General features: G+C 36.9%; 2 protein-coding genes across 4 annotated transcripts in view; one reads left to right on the top strand and one right to left on the bottom strand.

Moving 5' to 3' along the window:
- The window catches only part of MRPL13 (mitochondrial ribosomal protein L13), a 31,087-nt gene extending 10,164 nt beyond the window's left edge, over positions 1–20,923 (bottom strand). The window contains exons 1-6 of the mRNA XM_054590083.1: positions 20,863–20,923; positions 17,876–17,999; positions 11,096–11,189; positions 7,013–7,073; positions 3,283–3,369; positions 141–262 (exon numbers count right to left, since the gene is read on the bottom strand). Coding sequence (XP_054446058.1) covers positions 141–262; positions 3,283–3,369; positions 7,013–7,073; positions 11,096–11,189; positions 17,876–17,999; positions 20,863–20,889 — 515 coding nt within the window. The 5' untranslated portion in view covers positions 20,890–20,923. The remainder of the gene's footprint in view (positions 1–140; positions 263–3,282; positions 3,370–7,012; positions 7,074–11,095; positions 11,190–17,875; positions 18,000–20,862) is intronic.
- Positions 20,924–21,229: 306 nt separating this feature from the next.
- The window catches only part of MTBP (MDM2 binding protein), a 54,457-nt gene continuing 50,527 nt past the window's right edge, over positions 21,230–25,159 (top strand). For all 3 annotated transcript variants that reach the window (XM_054590085.1, XM_054590086.1, XM_054590084.1), the window contains exons 1-2: positions 21,230–21,360; positions 22,194–22,271. In XM_054590085.1, the coding sequence (XP_054446060.1) occupies positions 21,243–21,360; positions 22,194–22,271 (196 nt within the window). In that variant the 5' untranslated portion in view covers positions 21,230–21,242. The remainder of the gene's footprint in view (positions 21,361–22,193; positions 22,272–25,159) is intronic.

The raw sequence follows: 25,159 nt of genomic DNA on the forward strand, positions 1-25,159 counted from the left end.
CTGAACAGAGTATTGAAAGAAGTCAAATAGAATCCAGTCTTTCCACCTTGAGGGCCTTATCATTTAAGGAAAGAAGGGATACTGAACTCGGCTTAAAAAACAAACACCTCAACACAAAGGCAGGAAAGAGAAAGACTTACGGAGACCACAGTCTGGGGAAGGCCTCTATTTCCTCTTGCGTGTATTCATCCAGGCGTTTGGGGACCTTTCGTGGTTGTGGCAGCTCTTCCACTAAATTCTTAAGAATGTCTTCTGGTACACTCTGGATTAAATACAAATTTAGGCTTAATCTTCTTAAAGTGTATTCCTTAGTACTAAATTAGTAATACATTGTGAGTGTTAAAAATAATAAACAAAAGCAGTATTTATAAAATGAGGAAAAATATAAACTTTGAAAAAATCTCTGAAAAGTATGTTAGATCAATAAGAAATCTCTGTACAGTAAAACACATCACATTGCAATCTTGAAAAACACAGTTCTCAGGATAAATTAGATGTCTTCAATTCTGAAAACTATTAAGTCACTATGTTTTTTTTAAAAATGCTGTTTAATTTATTCTCCTCCTTCCAACTGCAAAAAAAAAAAAAAAAAAAAAAAAAAAGGCACCGCCATGGCTCATTCTCATGATTCTGCACTTGCTGGATGTATGTTCTGGGCCTACTGTTTCCGGTGCCATAGGCTTGTAATCCACGCTCCAAAAAAAAAAGTGATGTCAGTCTGTCCACATTGACGGTACATTTGATCTCTTGGTTGTGGTTCATGACTGTCTACCAGATATCTGTAACGCAAAAGCGTTTTTTCAGAGCACAAAGGAAGTGTTCTGTGGCAGGATGTTTTGAAACTGTCAATGTCCCGTTCTATAAATACCCTAAGCTTTTACCTGAGGACGGTAGAATATGCTGAAAATGGTCACTTTTCTAATTCAGTATTATTCCTACATTTTTAGATGACATTCTTCTCTAGAGAAGAGCTTTTCTTTTTCCAGAGAGAAGGTGACAAATTATAACAAGTTAAAAATACATGAAGACTCTCACTGTGGGCTCATAGATTTTTGTTTTCTATTCAACATAGTCCATTATTATCACTATTCATTTTAAGGTGAACACAGCCCCATATGCGGTCAGTGGGCACCAAGTCAAGCTGCCTCCTATGTTCTTTTGATGTACCTCTGTTAGTGTTTGAGCACTGCCTTACTTTCTGTTACTTAATATTTTACTGCTTGCCTAAGTATACTCTGTAATAACTTTGTTGTTTTTCTGCATCCTACCCAGAATCAACCATTTTCCTAGGGAGAACCAGGTTCCTTTGATCAGGGAACAGCATTTAGAAAACAAGATCCAGGCACGGTTGTGCTAACTTCTGTTCATGCTGTCACTTAATTATATGAATATATAAAATCTTAAAATAAAAAGGTAAAAAAAAACTTAGAAGGTATTCTCTCCAAAAAGAAAAAAAAATTGCATTCTTTTCTCTACTCCTTCCAACTCTTTGTGCCCACGCACAAGTAGCCAACTTCATTTTCTCATCTATTCTTCCTGTATTTCTTTATGCAAAAAGAGGCAGATATAGTATATATGTATGTAAACATAGGTAGGAATTCTCACTTTTTTTTTTGGTTTAACAATATACCCTGGAAAAAACAGGACTTATCAAGTCACAGCAATATTTGTCATTCTATTTTTACAATTGCATAATACTTAGTTGAGTGGCTATCACAGTTTATCCAATTTCCTATGAATAAACACTTATTTCTATTATTTTATTACAATAAATAATATATATAAAAAATCTTGCACATTTTCCAACTACACTGCTCTACGTGAGACAGCTGGGCCGAGCAGGAACCTCCTGATGTGTGCGTCCTGTCTACTGTCTCCCAACTGCCAGACTCCTCAGGGGTCGCACCATCGTGAACGTCCACGAGCGACACACGAGGGCCTGTCTCCCAGTGGCCTCGACAATGAAAAGCGTAGTCAAGCTTCTGAATGTTTAACGATCCATTCTCAGGAGAATGGGCTGCTTCACAGTCTGAAATTATTTAAGTAATTTGCTGTTCAGCTAAACTACCACGAACACTTAAAACATCTGCACTCAAACCTGACTACCTTAAAACTGGGATAAATAGTTTGTGTCTTTTAGAAATTACGGTTCATAAAAAAGTTATCAGAAACAAAAGTTTTTAAATTCTAGTGATTTCATGAAGGCCATTTATACTTTGATGACAATGCTCCTGTACTTGGTACCTCCAGGGAAAGTGAGTAGTGGAAATTATTTTACTTATTCATACAAAGCAAAGGCAGGAAGTTAACCATTTTCATTAAAGCACGAATAGTTTACTTGTGTTGTTCATGCTAACAGCAGAGCACACAGTGGCTTGAATACTGGGTGTGACTTAATGTTTTGGAATGAATTTCTACATTACTCCTCTAGTAGGAACTATGAGGACGATCATCATAACCATGGTAATGACAGCAACCAGCACTTACTGTGCCAAGCCCTGACCTAAGCGCTCTATAAATGTCGTCTTCATTTAACTCTTACAACAGCCTTATGCAGTAGTTATTATTATTACACCCATTTCACATATGAGAAAAGATAATAAGTAACTAGTCCATGGCCATAAAGTCAGTAAATGGTGGGGCATGGATCTTAATCCAGATGGTCTAATTCCAGAGCCTGGAACCAATTATTTTATTACAGAACCTCTAGTGTTACATTATATGGTACTAAAGAGAAAAGCTAAATACTTAAAACAGTATAACAGTAATAAATACAAATGTTTGTACTTTTTTCCAAGTACTTTTTAGATGAATACTTTTGAGTAGGGACGTATATCCTAAAGTTAAACCATGGGACCTAATTAGTAACCAAACCTAAGTTGTTAATAACCCATGATTCATAGAATTTTTACTACTGGTCAGATACAATGTAAATTAAATGCATAGTTTGTATTTATAGTGGATGACATCATTAACGAGTACCCTCAATTTATCAGGAGCTCTGATTACAGTTCCTTGTTCAAAAAAAGCAGTACATTTCATTAAAATGAAAAAAAAACCCCCAAGAATTAATAGACTTTTAATCTTTAGCCCAGTAATAGCTTACTTTATGATTTGAAATAAGAGCAATTGTTAGTATAGTGAGCTCACTATAAAATACGGAAAAGTTTTCAGAGGTTGACGTGAAATTATGAAAATAAGTGTGGCAATTATTTTAAAAGGTGAGAAAGCATTTAATTGAAAATTTAGGAAAAGCATCATTACCATTGACCACTGACTTACCTCATCAGGGAAAAGATGCAACCTCTGCATCATAGTCCTTCTGTGAAGGTTTTTTGGTAGCATGCCATAAATAGCTAGTTTTACAATCTGGAAAACATATAGAGAGGACCCAATAAAATAAAAATATGATGTGATATAAAGAAGGCAGATATAATTAGCAAGAGTGAAGAAAACAAGTGGGCTAAACCTCAAAAGGAATATGAAGGGAAAGAAACTGAGACCTGAGCAGATATGTGGCAGCAAAGGAAAAGGAACTTTTATTATTTTATACATTTCTATTTTCTTTTGCCTCCATTTGTCTATTTTCATTTAGAACAAGGACAAAAAGAAGAGATTAAAAATAACCTATATATGTGCCAATTTTAGCTAGATGAAGAAGAAATTTTCTAAGCTTTGACAAGCACCTGTGGCTCAAATAAATCTATCAGGCAGTGAACAGAGCAGAAATTGGAGGCCTTCATCCCGTTTCTTCCAATGGGACATCAGGTTTCCAACTCAAAAACTAGGCCCCATCCTACAGCCACGAGACTGACTCGAGAGGCCACAAATCCACAACAGTGGTAACAGTTAACATTCATTGAAAACTTGCTATGTGTATAACGGTCAGTGCAGCCTTACATTTAGTATCTTGTTTACAACTCTGAGTCTCATTGGCACAGCTAAGAAAAGCAGATTTAGTGAGACTACAGAACTGCCCCAGCGTCATGTATCTAGGACGTGTTCCCGCGTGAGCCCAAACCCGGCAGTCTAACCCGCGACAGACACACAGTCCGTGCAATCGCACCCGCTGTGTGTTCCTCTCCACAGCTTCTCAAGACGAAGTCCCTTCTCTCGACCAAACCCATTACCGATATGGCCTATAGTGCATACAGATACGTGGTGATCCCTTCATAAAACTACTGACAGAGACACTTGGAGGGCTACATAGATTTTTATCATCTGCTATATTTGACCTGTAATAGTCTAACAACACACGAGTTATGAAACAGGTATTAAATATTTCTTAAGAAGAATCTGAGTATGTTTTTGTAAAACAGATATGCATGATAAAGAGGGTCAGTGCACACCCTGATTGATTAATTAGCAAGATTATAATTCAAAACTTAAATTTAGGTAACGCTAAATCTTCAAAACATACAAAACAAAAACTGAGAGAATTACTCACATTTCAAAAATATAATTTCACATGTATTAAAGCTAAATGTCCTTACACAATGCATGTCAGAACGGCGTTGCCCTATAAAAGAATTTCCTATTTCTTTTATTTTCTCATCAAAACCTTTCAGCACAGGCAAGCTAATGATATCTCATATTATCTTTTCCATCTGTTTTCCAGGTTAGTGCTGTCAATACTTTATGCGCTGGAGGCATATTTAAGGATAAATCTGAATTGTTAAAACTAAAAGCCACAGAACTCAGTTCCTCCGTCACACAGCCACTTTTCACGTAGTCAGGTGCCACGCGTGGTGGCTGGTTACTGTATCTGAGTGTGGAGACAGAGCCCATTTCCATCACGGTAGAGGCTTCTACTGAACAGCACTGATCTCAGAATTAGTCTTTAGAATTTTTAATGTTTTAAAAAGTCTTAAGTAGAGCTGACCATGTTAGGACTACTCAACATCTTTTCCGGATAAGGAGTCGTTAATCCTCTGAAAATCATCCTTTTAGCAGTTTTATTCCATTAGTGAGATTACATGGGATCTGGTTTACATGTTCTAAAAAAATTTAGTTGTATCTGAATTAACAAACTGGTATTTTAAAAATATACCCTATTAAAAAAAATGCAAACTTAAGTCAAATTAGGAAAAGCAACAAAATGTGCAAAGGTTACAAGCTGTTAGGGGAGAGAAAAAGTCAGATATACAAACATATATATCCCCGAATAAATATGATAAAACATACACATACAATCAAGTAATAATTCTACCTGTACAGACTTAAGCATACGCTTTAAGGAATTCAAAAAGCAAGGAAGGTAAAACAAGGTGAGTTAAGAAATATTAAAGACCCTCCTCAGACATTTGGTAACCCAGGGCATGTGCCATATAATTCATGCAAAATAACTTTATTGACTAATTATAAGAGGGTTCGGAGAAACATAAGAACCACGTTAGAAGAAAAATGTAAGGATGCAGAAACTCTTAAACTATATGACAAAGGGATAAAGGATAAAAGGAGAGGTCTGAATCAATATATTATTTGAGTTTAGACTTAATCATCTATGTAAATTTTGAAATATTTAATAACCTACTGATAACTGAAGATTTATTAATTATGCACCTCACAAATAATATTCCAAGACTGTGCTAATGACCAGAAGAATGCATTAGGAAACAAATTCCCCTACGAGGCACACGCACGACGTGCTGAGCTGCGCGCTGTCTGCCGGCAGAAACCCACCGCCGCAGACACGCACACAGGGCGAGTCGGATAACTGGCCCACTCCTTGCCACGCCATGCTTTTTCAAAACACAGAGTCGAAATGAAGACTTTTGAAAAATTACGATCTTTTTAAGAGGTAATAATTCAAATGCATTTAACTCTGAAATGTTTTGCAAGCCTCCATCAAACATTTCTTTCTTTCTTTATTAAAAAAAGGGGAAACAATGACTACAATGCTACTCAATGCCAAATTCTTAACATTGAAAATTTGGACTCTGCTGCCTCCTGGTGTACAGAGAGCATGCCTGAATAAAACATAAGCTTGAATTTTAAAAACCTTTTAATATTAAAACTTTGTTCTAACAGTTATGGTATACATTATCAGCAGCCCTTACAACGTTTTAATACTAGTAAATGCAATCCCTATTAACAGTCCAAATAGGATGCTATATTTGACCTGTAATAGTCTAACAACACACGAGTTATGAAACAGGTATTAAATATTTCTTAAGAAGAATCTGAGTATGTTTTTGTAAAACAGATATGCATGATAAAGAGGGTCAGTGCACACCCTGATTGATTAATTAGCAAGATTATAATTCAAAACTTAAATTTAGGTAACGCTAAATCTTCAAGACATACAAAACAAAAACTGAGAGAATTACAAGGAAAAAAAATAGCAAACCCACAACTGAAATATTAATATAGCTCTTTTAAGTAATCAATAATCAAGTGAACAAAAAAGGAAGAAAGAATATAAGACTGGAGCCCTCGCTGATGTGGCTCAGTGAATTGGGCGGTTCGATTTCTGGTCAGGGCACAGGCCTGGGTTGTGGGCCAGGTCCCTGGTTGGGGGCGTGCGAGAGGCAACCACAAACTGATGTTTCTGTCGCACATAGATGTTTCTCTCCCTCTCTTTCTCCCTCCCTTCTCCTCTGTCTAAAATAAATAAATAAAGTCTTTTTTCAAAAGAATGTAAGATTGAAATAACATATTTAGCATATCTGCAATGGATACACACCCCCGCCCCTCCCCCGCCTCCCCCCAATTTTTCCCAAGACATTTACAGCAAACACTGTATTTTAGGTGATCATGCTGGCATCAAGAATTTTTTTTTTTTAAAGCATCAAAATTCTTTCGCTCAATGTAAAACATATTAAAAAGTAACTTTAAAATACGTAGAACTGAATGATAATGAAATAATACTTATCAAAGCTGTGTGGTACAGTGAAAGTGAAGAAGTTAGAGCTTTGAATCCTAGCTACATTAAAAGAGGAAAAGAATTGAAAAAGCAGTGTCTGAACCGTCTTCCCACCGATAAAAGTAATAACAAACCAAACAGACTCACAGCCACGGGATCCTTCTGGTGAAGATGGGCGGCTGTTACTTGTTTAAACCCACCTGGGTACCTAGTAAAAGAAGCACAAGACATTAAAGCTGGGAGTAGGCTATGGTACAGTATTCTTCAATATTCTTTTATAATAGAAAAACTATTTTTATTATAAAATTATACTTGTTTCTGGAACTATGCTGCTATTCATTATTGTCTTAAAAATTACGTAGTAGCCTACGTTCTTCGAAATGCCATTCTCTAAGTGGTCACTATCATTATTTCACAAAAAGCTCCACATCATGGAAAATTTCTTGGCATAACTATTTATGTTCCTATTTGAAATTAAAGTTATTCATCATTCATTCATTTATGCACTCATTCTCGTTCATTCTGGGGTGGTTTATCACTGCTTGAATTAAGAAAGAAAATGCAATGACCAAAATGTTTCACATTCCCTGCCAACTTAGACACAATGTCTGTAAAATCTAGTGGTCAGGTTTGGGGAAATTAGTCATAGGCCACCTGGTTCTGAAGTTAAGTTCAAACTCTAAGCAGGTCATGATCCTGTTTCCTATTATGAGTTATATGTTGATTCTAAGTAATGAAATATTTCATTGTGTTCAGATGAAAATTATATATAAAATGGATAAGTTGGAGATTACTAAATATATTTTATTTGGGATACTTTTGGAGGCAGCTCAGTAACTTGGATACCCCAGATTAAGGTCTGGAATCTAGATATGCTAGTGGCTACCAGCATAATATTCGGTAACTCCTTTTACCTCTTTATATGAATTTACTCATAAGAAAAATGATAATGTCTACTCCATCTACCTCAAGATTTTTATGAGTCAATTGAGAAAATGTGAAAGTGCTTAGGAAATTTAAAACAAAAACAATATTCACATATAAGGTTTTATTATACTGAATAAATGAATAAAGCCTAAATGATTTTCAAGGAAGGAAAAAAGAAAATGTAAAATCAGTGAAACTCTGCAATAAAAGTTTAAGATTACCTAAATGTGTTTCTTTTCAACAAGAATTAAAAACATTTTAAGATAATTTAGAGAACCATCTTTTAGGAATAAAATTTAAGAAAGCGAATTTAAAATTTTGCTGAGAAAGACATAATTTTCAAACTGAAATTCTTTCATTTGTTTCATGGAATTTCATCTTCAGAAAAAAAAAAAATACCTGTCTAGACTTCTATTCCTGTATTCTTTCTCTCCATGGAAAGAAATACTTCACACCTTCTACACTAAAGATGATTTATTTTTAACAGCGGATGGCAAATTGTAAAGCACAATACCATTTACATTATTTTTCAGGAGTTGGACTTTATACTAAAAAGTTTGGAACATTACTGTAAAATTCTGAGTAAGGGAACAACTTGAGTAATGTAATGCTCAGCTGACTTATTTTCCAGCTCTTTATAAAAGTTAAAATTTTAATTTCAAAAATAGAGCAATGATTAAGTAGGGTAACTTATATTATGCACTACTACATACTATGACAGAAAATACTTAAAAATGGAAAACTTAAGTAAAAATGGTATAAACTTATATATATTAAAATGTTGACTCAAAGGATGAAAGGTGATTTTTTTGTTCCTTCTTTAAATTTCTCTGTATTTTCTAATATTAGCATGAACTAAAACTTTTATAACTAGAAAGTTAATTTTGAATACATAATTGCAATAACATATTGAGAGCTTAATAAAAGCAGTATGTACAAAGTGCAAGTCAAGAGTCTACAGAGCCGGATGAACAAGAAGCGATTAACCCTACGGGGGATGAGGAAATAGGGACGGCGCACAGAAGGTGCCACCTGAGTCAGGTGTCAATGGCTAAATAGGCAGGTTCTTGAGAAAGAGTCTTAGGGAGAGCCACACATGCAAGGCAGAGAGGTAAGAAGTAGCACTATGTTGGCTAAAATGAAGGATTATGAAGCAGTAGCGGTAGGTAGATGCCAGTTACCTGAAAGGTCTTTGCACTTTCCTCCATAGCAGAGAGCGAGCCGCGTGAGCGGATGCCGCCGGCTGGGGAACACGTGACCCAGGCCGCTCACTACTTACTGGCTGCGCTATTATTTTCCTTCCTTTGCACAAACACTGCAGATATTTTGGGTATAGGGATCACCCTAGTATTTTCTGTCAGTACTTCCCTTTATGCTTTTATCACTTCACGTTATCCTGACTTTTCATGTTTCTTTCCCAATTACCCTACATTTTATAGAACTTGGTTTGTATGTAGAGATTTGCCAATAGCGGAAATTACTAAAGATAGATGTGACTTTATTTTTGTGAACTTAAATAAAGATTTCATGAATATGTTTAAGTGGAGGAATGGGCAAAGGTTGGTTAAAGGAAGGAAAAAGTTATTCCAAGCATTTAAGACCTGCTGGGGGGAGAGATGTAAAGATGCAAGATGCGAACATCAAGGTCTACTTATCTGAGACACAGACGCAATTGGTAGAAGAATCATTTTGATCAAGAATGAAAGATCAGCACTTCTAACCATATTCACAACAGTGCAGAAGGTATGTTTAATTAAAATTTGTCCACGCCTGGAAGATGAGCGGCTAACTAGCACATTATGTGACAGAATCAAGATCTTAAAAGATCTTAAAAGGCTAGAGATGAAACTTAATGTGGAGTAAACTTAAGGCACTGGGGTTGGAGGAAAACACAACTAAAATACCCAGAAAGGAGGAGACATGGTTGAACAGCAGCATGTTTGAAAAAGACTTAGGACTTTCAGCCAATAGTGAACTCAGCGGGTCACATAGTCATATGGCCTTGGAAGAAAGTTCTATTGTAGTAGAAGCCGGAGTAGCTGAGAGATGGAGAGGTCACATTATATTGCAAAACCATCAGAATACAACCAGGTGGGTGTATTTAGTTAAGAAGGATACTGAAAGATAAAAACTTATATACGTACATCAAAATGTTGAGTCAGAGGATAAAGGGTGATTTTTAGTTCCTTCTTTAAACATCTCTGTATTTCCTAGTATTAACACACACTAAAACTTTTACAATGAGATAAATGCTGAATGTATAATTGCAATACAATTATTAGGAGCATAGTAAAAGTAGTATGTACAAAGTGTAAGTCAAGAGTCAACTGGAACAGAGAAACAAAAACCAGTGATTGCATCTAGAAAAGATTGACCAAAATATATGGAGGATACCTGAAGTGAAGCCATACAAAGAACTCTGAGGGAACCACAGGCGCTGAGAGCCTTGGGAGAAGACAAACCAGTGCGCACTTGCTGATCACGGTCTCAAAATTAGCTGGAGAATGTTATGTGGAAGAAATAGAGTTATTTTACACTGTCCCAAAGAGAAGAAATAAGACCAATGTGAAAGCTAGAGAGAAACAGATTGTGACTCAATAGCATAAAAACCTTACTAAAATTTAGACCATTTCAAATGTGGAATGAATGGGATGCCTTATGAACTATGAGACTGGTTTATTTAAACATAGGCAGAAAGACCTATAATTTGAAAGGTATGTTGTAGAGATTTTAGGTATCTTCCAAACTTAACCACTAAAACATCTGAGAAGTAACGCCTGCTTGAATGTGGTTGGTAGGGTATGTGAATGTCTTGCACGAGATGAAGAGCAATTTGAACATTTTGCCTAAAATGTTATATGGTGTGCTTGGGTGTGATATTGTTATGTTACAGAATTACATGCTTATGATTTTGTAATATAAGATTTTGTAATAAAAAAAGAGGCATTATTTGTGCCAGACCCTGTACTTTCAGGCATTCAGGATGGGTCTGGAAATAGTAGATGCACTATAGGAAGCTGAAAGAAGGAAGTGAGAAGACCGACTAAAAATGAGAATAATCTTGATCAGAGGGGTTTATGTGAAAAGTTTCCAGGAACACAAATATTGTCAGTTAAAAACTAAGATTTGATTCAGGTTTGTGTTTTTTTGATTGAGTAACTTATCTATGTAGCATGAGTAAAATCAGTATTCTCTTAAATGCCAAAGTTTGAAAGTAAATTTTTCTTTTTAAATAAGGTCAATGGTGTTATTAAGGCAATCCATTTCAACTGCCTGTCTTCCATGACATCAGCACTGTCTTACCCAGTATGTGAAGAGTATACTTTCTGTTCCCATTTGTTTCCAGAAAATGCAATGTGTCTTGTGTTAATTATGACAACATGATCACCGCAGTCACCTACATTTAAAAAGAAAAAGAGATTTTTATATGAAAAATCATGACTTTAAGAAAAAGTGTCCTTGGTTTTATAAAGCTTATCAAAGTCTAAGCAAAACATTAAAAATATAAAGTCACAGAGCCGTATCAAAAGCCTTGAACAGATTTCTGTTACTGCTTTGTATAACATCTAAGTATAGAAAGAGTTGGCTAGCCATTTGGAAAATCTCGGCACTGTAAGGTAGAAGAGAATTTGGAAAAGAGGCCAATACCAACAATACATCTTTAAAGGCAAACTACTGTTATTTCTATCATATCTTCCTATTAATAATTATACATCATTAAAAATGTTTATATTAAGTATGCTTTAAATATCTAATATAAATTTTCCCTTAAAAACAGAAGAGAAAATGAAAACAATATGCATATAGTTATAAAAAAGTATGTTTTGCCAACAGGTAAATTGAAAACAAATGTAAAACATCACAATTTATTATTCTCAAATTTAGAGAACAATAGAATACTATGATCTTATGCTTAAGTACTAACCCAAGGTTTTTTCCAACCACATTTAAGTAGTTAAATTTAAACTGCCACTCTCAACTATGACTATATACATATCAGACAGGATGGGATGACCTGAAAATTAAAATATATGCATTTGATTGATTTCTCCAGTGAAAAATACCCCTAAGTTTGGCTGTTCATCTAAACACACACACACACACACACACACACCCCCCCAAAAATAAAAAACAAAAAACAAAAACCAAACCAAAACAAAACCCCACCAAAACCCACAAAAGTAAACATGTAAGTTTTCAAATGAGTTACTATAGATGACAAAGTCAGGTAATCAGAAACATTTATTAAATGCCTATTCTACCTATAGAAAAATAAATTTCAAAAGATTCTAGAAGTTTAGTTATTTAAGAAAAACACCACTGAAACAAGAGTATAAACAAACACAGTATATAAAAACTAAAGATTACATTGTGATTCTATCCAGAGCTTAGAAGCTGAATGACAAAATTTACCGAGAGAAGTTGATCATCTATACAGGACAAAGGTCAAGAAAAGAGGATAGAGCAAGTGGGTTTTCCTTACTGGAGTGAAAGGGAGTCAGAGGTATGAAGACATAACCTGGGAAGCTCACTGTTAATGTGTTGAAAATAAATAGTTTAACAGTATTTGGAGAATTAAGTGAGTGAAGTTCCTCAAAGTGACTCACAGTCGACTACTAAGGCAGTTGGGGGCAAATAAACCAGAATAATGAATGAAGAGGGTGACAAGATATCTATATAGTTTCAAAGAATGCTGAACTACCTTAGCTTTCATCCGGACATTTGCAGCTGAAGAAGCTAAGGCCCATTAAGACTAAGTGATTTGCCAAAAGCTCACATACCAAGTTACTTAAACCCTGTTTAGGCTCTTTCCATGACACCTATTTAGAGGGAAAATGGAGTATTTAATTTTGTGTTGAAGCCAAATTTATTTACCAAATTAGATTGCAAAATTAAAATAATGTAATAATTAACATTTGAAATAGGCTGACACTTGAAAACTATGCAAACTGGGTAACTTTAAGAAGAGCATCATAACCCTGGCTGATGTAGCTCAGTGGATTGAGTGCTGGCCTGTGAACCAAAGGGTTGCTGGTTCTTATTCCCAGTCAGGGCACATGCCTGGGTTGCGGGCCAGGTCCCCGTAGGGGGTGCACGAGAGGCAACCACACACTGATGTTTCTCTCCCTCTCTTTCTCCCTCCCTTCCCCTCTCTCTAAAAATAAATAAATAAAACCTTAAAAAAAAAAGAGCATCATAAACATTTTTTCTATCAAGTCCTTAAAAGATGTAATAAATAATACAAGACAGAATACTAATGATTAAAGTAGATCTAATCTAAACTTTGTGCATTATTTGGTATGCTAGTAGTCAAAATCCAACCACCACCATGTGCCCTTTCTTTTCATTAATCAGTGAAAAAGGCTCATGTTCAGAAAGCTCCCAAGTCCCAAATTCAGAAGGATAGCTCTAATTAGAAGGAGGAGGGAATTCTCTTCCTAGTTCCACATAATTTCCATCTTGACTCAGCACATATTTTTCTTAAAAAACCAAACGAACAAACAAAATAAACCTTGTAAATGGAAAAATGGTTTTCCACAACTCTTCACAAAGTCCATTGGACCTATAAAGTAGTTCAAATATCATATATGCTCCGTTCAGATACCTTATTGGTTAACTTCTATAGCCGCTCCTGGATACATGGCCATCATTTATAATACTATTTTCCTGGGAAATTGAATGTCAATTTTCAAATAAACATGTTCACAGTAATTATAAGCAAATTATATATATTAAATAAGTACTGGTTAAACCAGTCAATGTTAGAAATAAACACACAACATACCTATAAACTGAAAATTGCTTCCTTTAAGTTTTGGTTTTAGTGACATCTTGTGGACAGGACAAGTTTTGCTGATATGTTATATATTATATATATATATATATATATATATATATATATATATATATTTAGTGTGAAACCAAAATACAAATTCAGACTTCCAAATGTAAATTTCTACTTTCGTAGAAAAGCTACTCTCCATGCCCAGGAGAGGATGACCTGACCGGCAGCCACAAACGCACTTCGGTGGGCAAGCAGAATGCGTACCCGCACACCAGGACTGAGGGAGGCTTCTGCAACACTGGCCTGCCGGTAAGGAAGCTGAACTTTAAGGAGTGGACAGCTAAGTACTACACCTTAAGAAGGAAATTAGGTGACAACTACTCATTCCACTTTTTCCCCAAATTTTGCATCATTTGTGTTTTTACAAAGACAACCTAAGAGATCTTGTGTATCACCTTGTTGCTATCACTACTAAGGAAAAATGGAGTTAGAAGGAAAACACAGAGTATGTGGCTAAGAATCACAATGCCAGAGGAATTCATGGTTTCTGTTATGAGGAACAGGAGCCTGGGTGCTAGTACCAGACCTACCATAATGTAGCTGAGCAACAGTGGGAAAGTCATTTTATTCTTCCGATTTTAGCTTCCTCATTTATCAACGAGGCAGTTAAACAAACTATGTAAAGTCCTGAAGAATTAAAAAAAAAATCCTATGAATTGGTATTCTATGCCTATGGCATTCTACTGATCTGCCAAAGAGAGAGATATTTTTAAAGATTTTATTTATTTATTTTTAGAAGGAGGGAAAGGAGCGAGAAAGAGAGGGTAAGAAACATCTATGTGCAAGAGATACATCAATCAGTTGCCTTTCACATGCCCCCAACTGGGGACCTGGCCCACAACCCAGGCTTGTGCCTGGACTGGGATCGAACCGGTGACCTTTCAGTCTGCAGGCTGGCACTCAATCCACTGAGCCACACCAGCCAGGGCAAGAGAAAATTTTAAAGTAAGGAGATTTACAATTAGTTAAGCATAAGTCCGCCGATCACTCTTTTACTTTCAACATACAGTTGCTCCTCCTTATTCACAGACTCCATACTGCGAATCAGCCTTCCCTCTAAAATGTATTGGTAATCCCCACATCAGTACTTGCAAAGCTTTCCTTGTTGTTCAGGACGCGCACAGAGCGGCAAAAACTGAGAAGCTTAAGGCACATGTTTCCTGCAAAGGCTGCACCAAGGGATGCTCTGCTGTCTTCTCTCAGCTCTTGTATTATAAACAAGTGTTGTTTGGTGGTCTATTTATGCCAGGTTTCTTGGCATTTTTATGATTTTAATTAGTGACTTCATTGTTTAAAATATCCCTGAAGACTGAGGCTGAAGTGCTCTAATGTTCTTAAGTGCAAGAGGCTGTGAGGTGCCTTGCAGAGAAAATACATGTATTAGATCAGGCAGGAGCTATAGTGCTGTTGGCCATGAGTTCAATGTTAAAGAATCAAAACTGTATTCATTAAATAACGTGTCTTTAAACGCAAAGACACATAAAACAAGGCTATGTATTGATTGGTGGATGATGACGCTGTGACCAGAGGCTCAGAGGAACCTAACTCTAGTTCCCCTAGATGGCATGGTTTGGTGTTTACCAATTCCACGTTCATGATGACTTTAAACAAAGTAATTGCTACGAATAGTGAGAACTGGCTGTGCTTATAAAACATCTGTTTAACAGTGCTACTCTAGAAAATAGTTCTGATAAGCATCTATCACAGACCAGGCATTAAACTAAGTGCTTATTATTAATATGACAAAATCCTTAGAATCATATTTTTATAGGATGTAGCTTATTTGGATACCTAACAGAAATTTTCATGAAGTGAAGAAAAAAAGTTAGAGCAACAAGTATAATATCAAAAATGCCTTGCTCTTGCCCAAATCACATTTTCCAGAATACTCCTCCCCCTCACACCACGAATCCAAAAACCTAATTTAGCTTAAATGCCATGGCCCTGGTTAAAAGTAATGTCTTCATTTTAAAAAATTTGTGAATGCATGATCCATTCAACAAACATTGACGGAACTCCAACTCTGTGTCAAGCCCTATAATGGGCACAGGGGATACAGCTGTGAAAAAAATCAATTTTTTTCAGTCCACAATTTTTCTAAGTAGAAATTTGGCTAAGTCTGTGATACAGGGAAAGGGTCAGAACTGGAGATACAAATTTGGGAGCTATTAGCATATAGATTATACAGAGTGGGGCAAAGTAGGTTTACAGTTGTTCATATAGAAAATAACACAATAGTTAATAAATAATAATAGGAGAGTACATTCTGTGTTTTGTGTATTCACAACTGTACATTTATCTTTGCCCCGCCCCGTATTTAGAGACACGAGACCGTGTGATCACACACGGAACTGAAGAGGCCCAAGGGCTGGGCTCTGGACAATCCCAGTTTTCAGTGGGAGAAAAATGACTGGGAATTTAGGAAGTTGAAGAGGGCAAAGGGGACTGTGAAAAAGGAATTAGGGAGAGGGGTAAAAACAGGAAGAACGGCACGCAGGAAAAGGGTTTGAATGTGTTTTAACAAAGTTCTTCACATGAAAATCAACCTGGACTCATCATAAAATTAATGGTAAGAAAAAAATAAGAGGAATAAAAGACACTAAAAAAAAAAAAATAACTAAAAGCAATACATAAACCTTGGTTGGATCATAGTTCAAAAAAATTATAGCTAAAAAGTAATTCTTGGGGCACTAGGGAACTTTGAAAATGCACTGTATATAAACTATAATTGAATTGTTTATTTGCTTAGGTGTAATAATGGCACTTTGGTGACATAGGAAAATATCTTTCTTCTTAGGATACATACGCTGAAGTATTTAGGGAGGATAATAGTAACATCTTCAACTTATTTTCAAATGACTGAGTGAAAGATGTATGATAAAATGTTAACAACTATGTGACCCAAGTTGAGATATTAAGAAAACCTCACTGTCCTATGTTCAGTATGTCTGGAAAAAGTTAAAACTGTCATAATAAAAGTTAGAAAAAAGTAAAGGAAAACAACCCAGTAAGAAAAGAAAAAGGTCAAAAGACAGGCATCAAAATTTCACAGAAGAGGAAATGATAAAAGGCAAATAAACAAATGAAGAGAGAGCCCCATTTGTAGTCAAGAAAATGTAAATTAAAACCATCAAGAGAGGGCATTTACATCTACTAGAGTAGTCAAAACTAAAAAGAATGGAAATATTGTGTTCCTGAAGATGAGGAGTAACAGAAACTCTCCCAGGCTGTTGGCAGGAGGGGGCGCTGGCGCGAAGACCAGCTAGCTTTCCAGGCAGCTCTGGACCCAGGAATTCCTGTCTTACTCCGACGTCTGAGAAACTCTTCCCCGTGAGCACGGGAAAAAGGTACAGAAATACTAACGGCAATGTTGTCTGTAATGACAAAAACATTGGAAACGACCCAAATGCTGAGTGCATGGGTAGTGAGTTCGTTATCATCATTATTATTGTGATTTTCTTTAAAATTATACATATATATATAGATAGACACATCTCTATCCATCTCTCTCTTTGTATATTTCATGTTACAAAACACTAATACGAAGTCAAAACTGTGATCAATGGCAACAGATATCGACAGGCCATGCAAGACGAAACAGCGTGGACGCCTGGATGCAGCAGGCCGAACACCGATGAGCCTCGGTTCAGTGAAGTCAATCAAAACCGCCTAAAAGCAGAAGTCTCTTAGTATGAAAACAGCCTTTCTTGTTTTGTTTTGGAAAAAGAATACAGAAAAGCAATCTATTAATTCAAAACAGCAGAAGTAAACTTTCCATACCTAGCTATATATCTGTATCTACCTGGACGAAGATATATATACCTATATATCTTTCTGGAGGAAAAGGTTTTTAGAAGAGAAGCAACCTTATCTGTTCATTTTCAAAACCTGTCTATTCAAAAGTACAATGCGTGTGAAGAGTCACATACAGGAATGAGCACTGAATTTACAGTCCAAATCAGGGTATTTCTCAGTGTGAAAGAAGGGGCGACGGATCATGTCGCTGGGGCACTGGTGTAAAAAAGGGTTGTCCCAGGCAAATGGGTCTGTATGTTTTTCCTGTCAATAAGCCAGATTCATTTTAGTGTCCCAGTAGGTTTTTTAGCATGGACAAAATAAAGGATCATCAAGGAAAAAAAAAAAGGAAGTCCTTAAAAGCAGTCTCGTCAACCTACTTTAAAATTCTACTCCGGTACGTAAATTGTGGTTCTTAATAACAGGTCTAAAATGATACTCACTCAGTTGATGATACATAGGTTTATGTAATCCTTGAAGTTTAGTTGATGCTATAGCAGCAAGTTTCCCAGGGGGCTGCATTTTCCCATCTAAGAGATACCAAACTCGAGCAAATGTGGCCCATTGCTTGAAAAAACAGAAGAGGAAACAAATACAATTCTAATTAAAATAGAAATTATTATTATATGTCAGAGAAATTATTATTATCATACATCAGCACATGTATCCTACAGTTAATATCAATAGTTACTTTTTAAAAAGATTCGATCACTAAAGAGTTTTTTGTTTTTTTTAAATTTGTATTTTTGGAAAAGGGGGAGATCTTTTCTCATTATTTTGCAAAGATTAACACAATAATTTTTCCTGCCTTCTATCAATAATATGCATCATTCTTTATTAAAAATATTCCAAAGATTTATTTCCTTTTACATTATGACTTAGAGTTTTTATTTTCACTCAGCATAGAACCTGGAGGGGTAATAAGAAGCATGTATGAAATAGAAGTTGCTTATGAAGACTGCAAAAATATTTTCAGATTAGTGGATATAATACATTGAAAGATGAGTGGCCACTTAGAAACTGAAGACTATTCAGAAGTTTAATCCAAAGGGAAAGTTAAAGAGCAGAATGCAGCTGGGAACATATAGAAGGATGATGTTGAATAAACCCAAATTTTAAACTGCCTTAGGCATCTTAGACTGCCTTAGGCATAGACCACTGTCTTTTCAGTGCCCTCAGCGCCTTCAAGCTCTGAGACAAAGCCCAGGAAGATGTCAAACAGATGCTTTCTCTATGCAAATGCACAGCAGCTAAACAATGCTGGAAAAATACAACTAGGCTAACTGGTTTTATTTTAATGACCACAAACCTCAACTCAGCCTATAAAACTGCTTACCAATTTTGTTTTTTAGTCCTGTTCTCATTTTTTTAGTCTCTTATCTAGTTCCTTGGGCATAACTGTAGTTAGATTCATCCTTATTTAATATATTTTGATGCCATTGTAAATGGTATCTTTAATTTAAATTTCTGATTGTTTTTTGCTAGTATATAGAAATACACTTCACTTTTGTATATTGGTCTAGTATCCAGCATCCTTGCTAAAGATATCTATCAGTTCCAGTAGCTTCTAGTAGTTTTTTGTAGATTCTTATTTTTTTACATAGATGATCATGTCTTTTGCAAAAAAGAAAAAAGAAGAAAAATACAGCTTCAAGCCCACATCCTTCCCCTACCACTCTCAGCTCTGCAGGACTATCTTGTTTCTTCAATAAACTGTAAGGTTAAAAAGACAGGGATAGGAACCTATTTATTAAGAGGGACTTTCAAAAACAGCAATTGCATTTTGGATCCTAATACAAAGGAACAACCTGTAAAAATATTATGTATTTGTATAATATATATGATACATGATAAAAATGGAAATTTGAACATATACTGGATATTTGATGGTATTAAGGAATGTTAATTTTTCATTTAGCTTTGACACATGATATTGTGATTTTTTTTCCTTAAGTCCTTCTGTTGCAGAGAACATATTGAAACATTTACTGGTGCAGCAGTAAGTCTAAGCTTTACCTCAAATTCATAAAGGGAAGGAAGTGAATGGGGGTACTGATGAAATGATATTAGCTATTAGTTTTCTGGTAGTGGGTAATATCTATTTTATATAGAATTGAAATTCTCCATAATAAGTTTTTAAAAAAGCAACTCCTGACCTCACTTCTCCACCAGGTACTGCCTCCTTCCCTCTGTCTTTACTCCAATTTGTCCACCTTCTCTTTTCAACCTACTCCAATTTGGATTTTGTCCTCCACTGCCTATCACTATCGCTCTGCTGCCTGCCAAAGCTCTAGAACTTAGTCACAGGTCCTCCTGTCTTCTCTGTAGTCCCTTCCTCAAGGACTTCCCAGAGCAAACCTTTAAATGCCATGTGTATGCTGATGACTCACAAGTTTGCATCTCTAGCCGGGCCCTCTTTCCTCACCTCTGCACTTGGATCCATAATGCCCACTTAACATCTGCACTTCAGAACTTCTTAAGCTGTATGTAGCAAAAGGCTAGTTAATTCTCCAATCCACTATATACCAATACTTTTACAGAAAATAAAACTTTGATTAAAAAAAAAGCTAAAATGCTGTCACAATACCAAACTATTATACATGTTTTAAAATGTTTAATTTTAATTCCTGTATTTACCTAATCAGGGGCAGGTTAAAAACAGTTAACCTGTCCCAGGGAGGAATCACACTCGGAGTCGGACTGGCCTAAGGGGCATCTTAAATTGCAATACAAAACTGAACTGCTCCTCCAACTGAATCCTCCTTCAGTCTCAGTTGAAGGCACACCCTTCCAGTTGTTGAAATAAAACCCTTGGAGTAATCCTTGTTTCTTCTTTTGCTCTCCTCCTACATACAGTCCTTCAGGAAATCCCATTGGCTCCACCTTCAAATAGAACCCGATCATTTTTCAAGACTACAGTTACTACCCCGGTTTGTGCCATCATCTTGGCTAGCCTGGAATACTGCAATAACCTCCAAAGGGATTCTTTGCTTCTCTCCTCCACCAGTCCCCATCTCTACATGGTCTAGTTTCAACTCAGCAGCGCGAGTGCTCCCTTTAACACCTGAGAACATGTTACTCTTTGGCTCAAAAACCTCGAACAGGTCTTCATTTTACTCAGTAAAAATCAAATTCTTACAATGATCTACAATGCCCTAGGTGACCCATCTTAATACCTCTCTGACCTTCTCTCCTAGAACTTTTGCCAGGAACAAAAGACATGAAAAGGGCTGATAGGGAACAAGAGGGAACGAGTACAAAGGTAACAAGTGGTGGCCAGGATCACGACCCTTTTTCCTGTGCTTCCCAGAGGTAACATCCTGACCCAAGGATTCGGCCTCTCTGCCCATTCGGCTACATTACGCCTGCTGGGGCCACTGACCACCTTCTGCCAGTAATGAATCCCATCAAACACAGTGTCCGGGCTCACCTGGTGCGCCTTAGAGAAACTCGACATCTTTCCCCACTATCCCGACCACGATCCTGTCCGCAACATAACTGACCCGGCGGGAAACGCATAGAGCCAAGCGTGACAGTTCCTACACCGGCCGATACTTCTGTATTCTCTGCTTTTCCGGGGTCCCCTCCAATTTCCCCACCATCGCGATTTCATCACGACGGAGGAAAGAATGCAGTTATTGAGAGAACAACTCCAGAAATTCACCTCTTGCTAGAAAAGCTGCAGAAAACCAGCAGAGGACACACCGTTTCCAGCGGGCCTAAGTAGAAGGGAGCCGGAAGTATGTCAACAGCGCGCGGCTGTTTTGATGTGGAATCCGAGCACTGAAACTGTGGCTGAACTCGGAGGAGATGGATCGGTACCTGCTCCTTGCCATCTGGGGCGAAGGCAATGTCCCGTCAGCGGCGGGTGGGGAGGCAGACCACAGGCCAGGGTCGCCGTCCGCTGCGGGTACCGAGAAGCAGCCAGGTAAGTGCTGGGCTGAGAAAGAGCGGGAACGGCTTGCGGGGAGGAGAAATTTCAGTTTGTGATCTAGTTCTAATTGGGAGGGAACTACAACGTACCGAATTGTCCCAGAAAGCTGTGACTGTATCTGGGGTCGAGCTAATAAGAGCTAAAATGCTTCCTTATCTTCGTAGAAAATAGGGACAAATCGGTGGATGCAAGATTACAGCGCCCAGAAATTCTTGGCAACAGTAAAACTTTAATTGAATAAATTCTCTGTGCCTTGAGTAATGGAATTTCTGCTTTTTGGAAATATATGCATTCCATCGGTATTTCTGCCGCCTGTGTTGCAAACGCAGGCACTGTAGAAAGAGGCAAGATGGAAAAGGGTCCTAGTCTCCTAGAATTGACAATCTAATGGGAGGAGACATCCCACACACAACTTAAAAAACAAATGATAAGTTTAGAACATTTTTAACTGTTTGAAATGGCACTGCTTTTTGGTGCTCCTGTCTAGAGTCTGAATGGCATTTTTATTTCTTTGTGCGTTTTGATCGAGCAGGCATTTTCAGGAGGAAGTGTATGTGGTTGTATATAGGGTATTGTGACCGAATTTCCCTTGTCTGCATAATTTTTTTGAGGAGGGGGGAGAATTTTAGATATGTGTTACCTGGCTCGCATGTACAAGCTGGGAGTGTTTCCTATGCTTGCCTTAGATTTATTACAACAAAACTTGAACAGAGCATAGTCTTTTTATGTTCAACATGATGTTCCTGAGAATCTAATGGTGAAATTAGAATAGGCCTAGATTATGTAACTCTTAAGCCCATTGAGTTAGTCCGTCACTTCTTTTTCAGATTTAGCAGCAAATGTTTATCACCTTCTGAAAAGAAGCATTAGTGCTTCACTTAATCCAGAAGATAGTACTTTCCCTGGTAAGTAGAGCATAAATCCCTCTTTTCTCTCGCACAGTATCTATTTGTACCAGAAATAAACTTAATTTTTTATGCGTACGAGAAATACTTGTTGACTGTGTACAAGTCGCTGGGATCAGAAGGTAACTAAGGAAATGCAAAACTGAAAAAGATACTAAACTTCTCTTTGTGATGCTTGAATGCCATAAAGTTGTTATGAAATTATTTTAGGTTCTGAGCTTGGGTTTTGTTTTCTTTATGAGATTTTGTTGCCCATCTGTAGCTCCACATAAAATTGGATAATGTGGCATTATAAGGAGGATGATTATTTTTTCCTGTGTATAAATACATTATTAATTCTCTTTCAACCATTTCCTTACCTGAGTTCCTTTAATGCAAAGGATTTTGCCAGCGTCATTTTCTCTGGGACTTCTTCGTCATTTTTGGCACAACTATGTTTTTAATCACAGAAACTATTATTACAATCTATTTACATTAGATCTGGCTATCACTTTAAGTGTTATCACTGTGTTTTTCTGTGCTTTTGCCTTTTCTTTTTCCTTTTGCCAGTTCCCTCTTCCTAGTATCCATTTTTGTAAAATATCACATGGATTCATCACTGGAAGATAGGAGGCAACACAATTGCATTTTTTGTCATCTATGTGCCAACTGAATAGCATGCAGTGACCACTTGGCAGCGAGCTTTAAAAGTAGTAACCCTGGCCAGTGTGGCTCAGTTGGAGCTTCGTCCCATAGCTGAAGGGTCACAGGTTTGATTCCTGGTCAGGGCATATACCTGGGTTCGGTCCCTGGTCCTGGTGCATATGGTAAAGCTACCAGTCGACATTTCTCTTTCTCCCTTTCTCTCTCCTCTTCCTTTCTAAAAGCAATGGAAAAATGTCCTCAGGTAAGGAAATAAATAAATAAAGGAAGGAAGTAGTTACTGATCATCATACGCATATTTTACTTATGTAGTGATTTGTGATCTGAGAGGCTGGCAAAGAAGTTTTACTTTATGCAGTTACAGTTAATTAATAAACCATGGTAACTGGAAGTTGAGCCCTGTTTTGGGGGAACTGGTGTTACTTAAACCATGATAACTGAAATATGTACATATCAGAACCATGCAAAGAGAAAATTGCCTGCCCTGAATTTTCTACCTCGCTGGGATTATTGCTTATAGTATAATGCTAAATCTGAGGATCTGGAAGCGCAAATGGGATTATAATTGAGATAAGGCTGGAGAGGTAGGCGTAGCTATTTAGTGGACTTTGTAAATCATGACAGGGTGTTTGGACTTTTTGCTAGTGATAATCAGTAGCCAGGAAGGCTTGAGTGAAGGAAGAGATATGGTCATATCTGTGCTATTGAAGTATTCTGGCTAGAGTATTGTAGACAGATCAGAAGATGGTATCGATATAATATAAAGGAATTGCTAACAAGTGAGAGGGGCAGCCCGAGTGGAGGACAATGGATAGATGGGAAGGAAATTATGGAGGTAGAATTCACCTGACTTAGTATTGGATTGGTGTGATTAAAGAGAAAGGAAGAATAAAAAGTAATGAGAATGACATTGGATTTCTGACTCGGGTATTAGTGTGATGGTGTCATTTAGTGAGATGAGGGAATTAGATTTGGAGGGAATAGGACATGTTCAATTTAGAACATCTGATTAGTTGACATCTTAAAGATGTCAAAGTGAAAATGGATTATAAAAGTTGGATACAGATGCTTGGACGTCAAAAGGCAGAGTAAGGCTCATAGAATAATATATAGACGTTAGTTCAAGCCAGGAGAAAGGATAAGATTGCTTATGGATAGTGAGAAGAGCTGAAACTCTTGAAGTGAATGCCAGTACTTACAGGAACAGAGCACCGGTTTTCAGTTTTCAATGGAATGAAAAGGAGCAGCTGGAAAAATTGGTTCCACAGAAACCAAGTGTTGGGAGGAGGTAGATGGTAGACAAACGTGCCATCCATGATTTCTTTCTCACTCATAGAAGGAGAGGTCAAGTCACAACAGAACTAAAAAGTGTCTGCTAGACTTAGTAACAGGTTAGTTATTGGTGACTTTGGTGAGTTTGGTTTCAGTGGCATGGTGGATGCAAAAAGAGAGAGAGAGATGGATTTGGAGAGGAGTAGGAAAGGGGATGAGGAAGTGAAGACAGTCAAGTGTAGACGGCACTTTCAGAAAGTTTATCCTTGAAGAAGAGTAAAGAAAGAGATACAGTAGTAACTGGAAGAAGGAGAAGAATTTAAAGGAGATTCTTTAAAAAATCACTTAAGAAACATTTGTGCAAATTTAAATGCTAATGGGAAGGAACTGACAGAGGGGAAGAGATTGAAGATTCAAGAAAGATAGTATAATCAGTGCCGGGGGTCCAAGCAGAGCCGGAAGGGTAACCTTGGATTCGAAGGGCGTGTCTCCTGGCGTGTCAACAGGAAGGAAAGAGGAAAGGCTCAGTGGGAATGCAAGCAGGGTCATATGTTTGTTGACAGGATTTATGGGAATTATAAAGAAAGAAGTATAGTAATAACTATATTTCTCCTTTCTCCTGGCTTGAACTAACGTCTATATACTATTCTATGAGCCTTACTCTGCCTTTTGACGCCCAGGCATCTGTATCCAACTTTTATAATCCATTTTCACTTTGACATCTTTAAGATGTCAACTAATCAGATGTTCTAAATTGAACATGTCCTATTCCCTCCAAATCTAATTCCCTCATCTCACTAAATGACACCATCACACTAATACCCGAGTCAGAAATCCAATGTCATTCTCATTACTTTTTATTCTTCCTTTCTCTTTAATCACACCAATCCAATACTAAGTCAGGTGAATTCTACCTCTATAATTTCCATTCTACCTCCATAAATTCAGGTAGATTTGAGTGTTCAAGATGATGA

The sequence above is a fragment of the Pteronotus mesoamericanus genome, unplaced genomic scaffold (genome assembly GCF_021234165.1).
Source record: "Pteronotus mesoamericanus isolate MK-2021 breed Mesoamerican mustached bat unplaced genomic scaffold, CSHL_Meso_final scaffold_174, whole genome shotgun sequence".
Lineage (NCBI taxonomy): Eukaryota > Metazoa > Chordata > Mammalia > Chiroptera > Mormoopidae > Pteronotus > Pteronotus mesoamericanus.